The following is a 7,524-nucleotide window of genomic DNA, read 5'->3' on the forward strand; positions in this document are numbered from 1 at the left end:
ACCCCCCCCCCCGCCCCATCGCGGAACTCAGACTCGGGAAGAGCGCGCGGGCCCGGGGCGCGCGCTGGGTGGCCAGGTCTCTGCCGGAGGCGCCTCAAGTGCCCGGAGAAACGGAGGAAGGGCCGCTCCCGTCCTTTCGGGGCTCCCCTTGCCTACCCCGGCACTGATCGCTCCCTCCTCACAGACCCAGAGGGCCGCAGCTTCAGCAGGAGGCGGGCCCGGCCGCGCTCCGAGACGCTTAGCCACTTGGGGAAGGTGCTCTGGACCTGCGGGGCACCGGCAGGCCGGAGAGACCGCGGCGAGGCAGGCGGCGCCGGAGGGAGCGCCCAGCCCAGCAAAGAGTTAAAGGGAGGGGACGTGGGCTGTCACGCGTCATTGGGCAGATTATGTGCAGCAAACAAAAAGTGTGTGTCTGCGTGCCAGTCAGTCACTGCATCGGGTCCATCTGTACAACTCTCCGCGCGCTCTCGCGTCTCGCTCTCCCTCGCTCTCCGCCCGCCGCTCGCACCCCGTCTCCCCGTCTCTCTCCCCGTCTCCCTGTCTCCCCGTCTCCCCGTCTCCCCGTCTCTCCGTCTCCCCGTCTCCCCGTCTCTCTCCCCGTCTCTCCGTCTCTCCGTCTCCCTGTCTCTCCGTCTCTCCGTCTCTCCGTCTCTCCGTCTCTCTCTCTCCCGCTCTCGCCCTCTCCTCTCTGTAGGCACAGCCTGCGGGGCAGCAACCCCAGCCCCTCTCGACATGGAAATGCACTGATTCCGCGGGCAAAAGAGACCCTCGACTGCGTCCCCGGGTTCCAGGTGGCCTGCTCGGGCGGTTCGTTCCCGACCTTCTCCCCGGTGAGTCTCGGGGCTTCGCTGCGGGAGGGGGCGGGGAGGGAGACGGAAAACCTCGTCCGTCTCGTCGCCCGCCGGGAGAGAGGGCGACGGCCTCGCGGAGGGACCGCTCCGGCGACGCGGCGATACAAAGGGAGGAGCGGGCGGGGATCCGTTCGCGGAGAAGCCGGCGGCGGGGCGCGCGGCCGCCAGACAATGCCTGCCCGCGGGGAGGGCGAGCGGCCGGCGGCGGCGACAGCGACAGCGACGCGCTCCCGGCCAGCCCCGCGCGCTCTGGGGAGGATCCCCGGGCCCAGGCAGCCGGGCCCGCAGCAGCCGCGGAGCTCGGAGGGGCCGGGGACGGCGGCGACCGCAGGCCGGCGGGGAGCCCAGGCAGTCGCCCGGCGCGGATCGCGGCCGCTCGAGGCTCGTGGCGGCCGCGGCGGCGACGCGAACCCCGCGGAGCGCGGCGGAGCGAGGGGCTTTCGCCGTATTGTTCGGTAGAACTGCATGTTAATGACTGCGTCCCTGCTGTCGCCGAAGTGACGGGCGACCTCCCGCACAATGAACCGCCTGTGTGAAAGAGACTTTTAAAGGGGAGAGAGAAATTGAGGCATAAAACGCTGAATTGAGGAAACTGAAAAGGAGAGAATAGGATTCCGCTGAAAAGGAGATGAGAGGTTCTGAAGGGCTGTATTTTTTTAACGTATTTAAATGTGCAATTAGAGATCAGAAAGGTTACCTTGTGTGGGGTAAAAATACCCAGAGAAAGATGCTTTAATATAAGAAAGTAAGTTTCTATTTTATGGATATTTTCTTTTATTTCTGTCTGGCAGAAACAGCCCAGTACTTGACGTTTTGGGGATGTAGCAGAGTGAATGGAAAAAGAGGCTGACCAAAGTTTCATGCTCTGTTAACTGAAAAGAAAAGAAAAAAAAAAAAAAACTCTACCTTGTAATCACATTTACAAGATTAATTGGTTAATAGACATTATGATAAAAATGGACATTACTAATATTATTCCATAATGAACAGCTTCTCGGGAAAAGAATTAGGTCTACTCTCTCCTGCGACTTAAATTATACAAAGTATACATGAATTACTGCCTGTCGTGGCGTTATTAGGGAAAAACCAACTTGGGGGAATCTTTTAATCAGTCAGGGTTAACAATGCAGTTAGTTCAAAGCCAGTTTAAATTTTAAACACCTGCTTTGTGTTGTTTTAAGTGACAAGTTTTGTAAGGGTGGCCAGTGGCATAGGAAGGAAAATGTCTCTTTATGACAGCTTAATAGAGCCCTCCATCAGGGTATTAAACTTTGTAAATTGCTGTGGATTGCAGGGGCAGAGAGCCCACAGAGATCTACCCCAGTGGGGCTGCCCCTCTTGCCCAAACCGGGTCCTATCTGGGGGAGTGAGAATTCGCCAGTCACTACACATGCAGTATTTCAATCAGGGGACATTTCAGGCCTGCCGGGTACCTGCTCACTCCATGAGGCACATGCAACTCAATCCACCCCCTTGTATAACAAGGTACCTGGGATTCACTCTCATCCATAAATAAGCATGTCGAGAAAAAAAATAATTACCTCTGCTTGCTGCTTTTAATTAAAGCCTCGGAGGGACAGTGTTGGATTATGGTAATGAACAGACAGACGTCCCCTCTTGTAGGCTGCAGAGGAAGGTTAGCTGACACAGACTCAGTGGCCCTGACACTCTCCTGGAAATCCATTCGCCATGCTCCGCTGTCTCTGCCTGCTAAGGCTGCTCCCCTCTTTGGAAGAAAGAAAAAAATCATTCCGGGCACCCAGTTCAATACATTAGAAGGGGGGAGAGGAGCTTTCTCCCAAGGGTTGGAAGTTTCTTTCAGTCGGGGACAGTCTGTAGGCTAGTAAAAACAAAACAAAACAAAAATCCTATTGTTCTCCCCACCCTTATCCCCCCCAATCCTGGCCCATCCTCCCCCAAGATCACGCAAAAAGCTGATCTGTCTTTTCCAGACTTGTTTTCCTTCTCAAAAGCGGCCCCCCCTGAGATCCCATGATTCCAATTCTTTAAAGAAAGTGGCAGGGCTGGGGGAGGAGGAGTACTCCTCAGTTGGCATTTTCAAAATATGCCAGATTTAATCTGCCACTGGCTTTATTTTTGAAATCAAGGCTATGCGAAAAATCAGGTAAACTCAAGAAAAATATAACTGTAGTTGAAATGTTCTGCCTGGATTCACCGAGGTAAAAGGAGTAAATAAGGAGTAATGTAAGTTGTTTCCTTGTCCTGTGTATCTGTCACCAGTGATGGAGGATTCAGGCATCCAGCGAGGCATCTGGGATGGAGATGCCAAGGCTGTCCAGCAATGTCTGACAGATATTTTTACCAGTGTTTACACCACCTGCGACATCCCCGAGAATGCTATATTTGGTCCCTGCATCCTGAGCCATACTTCCCTGTATGACAGCATAGCTTTCATAGCTCTCAAGTCCACGGACAAGAGAACAGTCCCCTATATCTTCCGGGTAAGTCTTGGCCAGTGCTGCATAGGGTATGAAGGTAAACCTATGTTGAAAATGGACCAAGGATCATTCTAATGACAAGCTGAGATAGGTTATGAATGTAGACAGTAAAGTAATGTGAGACATCCTATTTTACACAGCAAAAAAGAGAGAAAGAATATTAAACTCAAATCATTGTCAGCTGATTTCTGGAATAAATGGTAAAATATGATTTGGAACGCCAGGTATATCTAAATCACTGCCTCAGTTCTAGGCTTTCCTGGCGGTGAGCTCCACTTCCTTAACTCTGGAAGATTTCAACTAGGGTGGAAGCTATTTGCAAACTAAGTACTTTCTGTAAGTACTTTTATAGTAAGTACTGGGTGCATTTGTGTTCCAACCCAGGAGGCCTTCTTTTCCTCTAAATGTTACTCCTTCTAGGAAGCTAGCCTGGTTCCAGAATTTGTATTTAATGAAAATGTTAATGGCTTGACAATAAAACATCATTGAACTCATATGTTTGGCTTTCAAGATATAAGTCTTCCCACTTTCTAGTCTTTCTTTACAAAGAAGAACTATTAATTGTTTAAGGCAAAATTAGGAAGATGAATGAATACCACGGAATAATGTCTAAGATCTAAGCTTGCTTTTTAACTTCCAAAGCAAACAAAACTCTTCACACTTTTGTAATGTGGGATAATTTAGAACTGAACTCTCAGGAGGTTAATATTAATTTGAATTGTAAAGAGAAATGTCCTCATTTGATATTCAACCAATATATGAAAAACACTGCTTTATATGATTGGTACAGCGTTTCAAAGGACAGTTATCTGGCCTGCTGTTTGCAGACACAAAGATGGGTGCCAACGGGGGTCGTGCTTAAGCTTGATCTCAGACAATTCTTTGGAAAAGGATAACAAAAAGGAAATGGTCCGGGCTTCTCTGGCTTCATTCTCTCAGGAGGGTCTCCCTTCCCCCGCCCCCTACCTTCTCGTGTTCTTTCTGTTTTCTGCTCTGTAGGTAGACACCTCAGCGGCAAATGGTTCTTCAGAAGGTCTCATGTGGCTGCGACTTGTCCAATCAGCCCGAGATAAAGAAGAGCAGAACCTCGAGGCCTACATAAAAAACGGACAGCTGTTCTACCGTTCTCTCCGCAGGATTGCCAAAGACGAGGAGTTACTAGTTTGGTATGGGAAAGAACTGACTGAGTTACTCTTGCTCTGCCCCTCTAGACCCCACAGCAAAATGAATGGTAGGTTGGCTCGCGACCTGCGGCGGGGCCCTTCACGAGTGGGGGAGACGCAGGGAGAGGCGGGGCTCGCTCGCGCCCTGGCGCGCGTCCTCCCTTAGGGCTTCTGCGGGGAAACCGGAGGCCTAGCGCGGCACGAAGCCGGGACAGAATAAACCCGGGACCCTTGGCTCGGTTACTGCACTGCCCGGGGTTTGGAGGGAAAGTTAGAGCAGCTCGGACAGGGCACTCTTCTCGGGGCGCTCAGGTCCCGAGAGATGGAGGTGATCTGTGAAGGGGGTGACGGCGAGCCGGTGCGGAGACGATGCTTAGTAACCCCGTGGTGTGCATGTGCGCGCGTGTGTGCGCGTGTGTGTGCGCGTGTGTGTGCGTGTGCGCGCGTGTGCGCTGTTCTCTCGCCGAGCAGGGTCGTCCCCGTACACATGCCTGGAGTGCAGCCAGCGTTTCCAGTTCGAGTTCCCCTACGTGGCGCATCTGCGCTTCCGCTGCCCCAAGAGACTGCACAGCGCGGACGCCAGCCCGCAGGACGAGCACGGCGGCGGCGCGGGCGCCAAGGATCGCGGGGGCGGGGGCGGCGGCAAGGACCAGCCGCAGGCGCCGCAGGAGGCGCCCCTGGGCGCCGGCCCCAAGTTCGGCAAAGCGGGCCCGGTGCACCACTACCCGGCCCCCTCCCCCGAGGGCAGCGGCCCGCCCGCGGCCGGCGGCGGCGCCAAGCCCTCCACGGACTTCCACAACCTGGCCCGGGAGCTCGAGAACTCGGGCGGCGGCCACACCTGCTCCCCGGGCCGGGGCCTCGGCGGCGGCCAGCAGGAGGCGGAGCTGAGCCCCGACGGCAGCGCCCCGGGCGGCGGCAAGGGCAAGCGGAAATTCCCGGACGAGGCGGCGGAGGGCGGCGGCGGCGCGGGGCTGGCGGGGGCGCGGGGGCGCTTCGCCGAGCGGCCGCCGCCCGCCTCCAAGGAGGACCTGGTGTGCACGCCGCAGCAGTACCGCGCCGCGGGCAGCTACTTCGGCCTGGAGGACAGCGGCCGCCTGTTCGCGCCGCCCAGCCCCGAGACGGGCGAGGCGAAGCGCAGCGCCTTCGTGGAGGTGAAGAAGGCGGCGCGCGCGGCGGGTCTGCAGGAGGACGCGGCCGACGGGGGCGGCGCCGACGACCAGGACGCGGGGGGCGGCGGCGGGGGCGGCGGCGGGGGCGGCCCCTCCACGCCCGTGGCCGCCTCTCCGGCGGGCGCCGACAAGCTGCTGGCCCCGCGGCCCGGGGGCCCCCTGCCCAGCCGGCTGGAGGGCGGCAGCCCGGCGCGGGGCAGCGCCTTCACGTCGGTGCCGCAGCTGGGCGGCGCGGGCGGCGCGGGCGGCGCGGGCGCGGGCGCTGGGGCGGCGGGGGGCGGCGGCGGCGGCCAGGGGCCCGGGCCGGACGAGCGCAAGAGCGCCTTCTCGCAGCCCGCGCGCTCCTTCGCGCAGCTGTCGCCGCTCGTGCTGGGCCAGAAGCTGGGCGCGCTCGAGCCGTGCCACCCCGGCGACGGCGTGGGCCCCGCCAGGCTCTACCCCGCCGCGGCCGACCCGCTGGCCGTGAAGCTCCAGGGCGCCGCGGACCTGAACGGCGGCTGCGGGGCGCTGGCGGGCGGCGGCGGCGGCGGCGGCGGCGGGGGCGGCGGGGGCGGCGGGGGCGGCCTGCCCAAGCAGAACCCCTTCCTCTACGCCACCGCCTTCTGGCCCAAGAGCTCGGCGGCCGCGGCGGCGGCGGCGGCGGCGGCGGCGGCCGCGGGGCCCCTGCAGCTGCAGCTGCCGTCGGCGCTCACGCTGCTGCCGCCGTCCTTCACGTCGCTGTGTCTGCCCGCGCAGAACTGGTGCGCCAAGTGCAACGCGTCCTTCCGCATGACCTCCGACCTGGTGTACCACATGCGCTCGCACCACAAGAAGGAGTACGCGATGGAGCCCCTGGTGAAGCGGCGGCGCGAGGAGAAGCTCAAGTGCCCCATCTGCAACGAGTCCTTCAGGGAGCGCCACCACCTCTCCAGGCACATGACCTCGCACAACTGACCCGGGAGGACCCCGGCTCTCCGCGCGCGCGCGCAGCCGAGCCGCCTGGGGAAAAACACGCGAGGACACCCACCACCTCCTCGCGACCTGGAACGCTGCGCCCAGACACCCAGCGCACACGCTCAAGCGTCCACGGGCCGCCCCGACCTTTCCCTTCCATGTTTCCCTGCACCTTCGTTCCACGCGCACGCACACGCACACGCACACGACAGGATGGTGGATCTTTGATTGGGTGGGTTGTTCGAGGGGTTTTCTTTTGAATGCACGCATTTTCACTTTCCAAAAACAAAGGTACATTTTTTAAAATGTCATATATTGCAACATATTGATGCATTTGTCATACGTTTCTACTTAAATTATTAAGCACTTACGGTTTAGATGTAATAATTATATGTAAGGGCAAAATTTATTTTGGATATAAAGTAAAGGACGAGGGTGAGATGCTTTCTGCATTTCTTGATGACAGTTTGTGTTCTTACAAAAACAGATAAAATGAAGAAAAAGGGGTCACCATTCAATTTCAGTTTCCAGGGGGAAGTGCATGGATCATGAAATGATTATGAACTTCAATGAAGAATGTCATCATTATGTAAATATGTATTTGCTTTTAATACAAAGTGTAATTTTGTGCCAGTGAAATGGAGTCTGAATAGTTATGTGTTTCTTTTATCCCTGGAAAGATTTATTAAACTTTATAGATTATCCAGGTATGTTGGATGCTTTGACAATAAATGACTATTTTCTTCAAAGCAATTATGTGGAAAGTTTTTAAGTACTCTTTTTTTTTTTTTTTTTTTGTAGCTAAGGGCTACACTTTTGAGTAGCTACCATCTATTTTCACTGAGTCTCTGAAAAGAAGAAGAGAGAGCGGGAAGAGAGAGATAATAAACCCAGTCCCACTTGCCTGAATTTACTGTGAGCCAATATGGAACCTAAAAGTGAGAAGTCA

General features: G+C 56.6%; 1 protein-coding gene across 1 annotated transcript; it reads left to right on the top strand.

Moving 5' to 3' along the window:
- Positions 1 to 746: 746 nt before the first annotated feature.
- Positions 747 to 7,319, top strand: PRDM8 (PR/SET domain 8). Its single transcript, XM_059385758.1, has 4 exons — positions 747 to 830; positions 3,093 to 3,313; positions 4,310 to 4,541; positions 4,945 to 7,319. Exons 2-4 carry the CDS (start codon positions 3,095 to 3,097, stop codon positions 6,573 to 6,575), a joined length of 2,082 nt encoding a protein of 693 aa, XP_059241741.1. The 5' UTR covers positions 747 to 830; positions 3,093 to 3,094; the 3' UTR covers positions 6,576 to 7,319.
- The last annotated feature ends 205 nt before the right edge of the window (positions 7,320 to 7,524 follow it).

This window comes from Mustela nigripes, chromosome 1 (genome assembly GCF_022355385.1).
Source record: "Mustela nigripes isolate SB6536 chromosome 1, MUSNIG.SB6536, whole genome shotgun sequence".
NCBI lineage: Eukaryota > Metazoa > Chordata > Mammalia > Carnivora > Mustelidae > Mustela > Mustela nigripes.

What these genes read in the sequence shown, in the direction of transcription:
- PRDM8 (XM_059385758.1), top strand. Translation starts at nt 3,095, where the DNA reads ATGGAGGATTCAGGCATCCAGCGAGGCATCTGGGATGGAGATGCCAAG. An exon ending in CAGTCCCCTATATCTTCCGG is followed by an intron (nt 3,314 to 4,309) that starts GTAAGTCTTGGC and finishes TCTGCTCTGTAG; the next exon opens with GTAGACACCTCAGCGGCAAA. An exon ending in ACCCCACAGCAAAATGAATG is followed by an intron (nt 4,542 to 4,944) that starts GTAGGTTGGCTC and finishes CTCGCCGAGCAG; the next exon opens with GGTCGTCCCCGTACACATGC.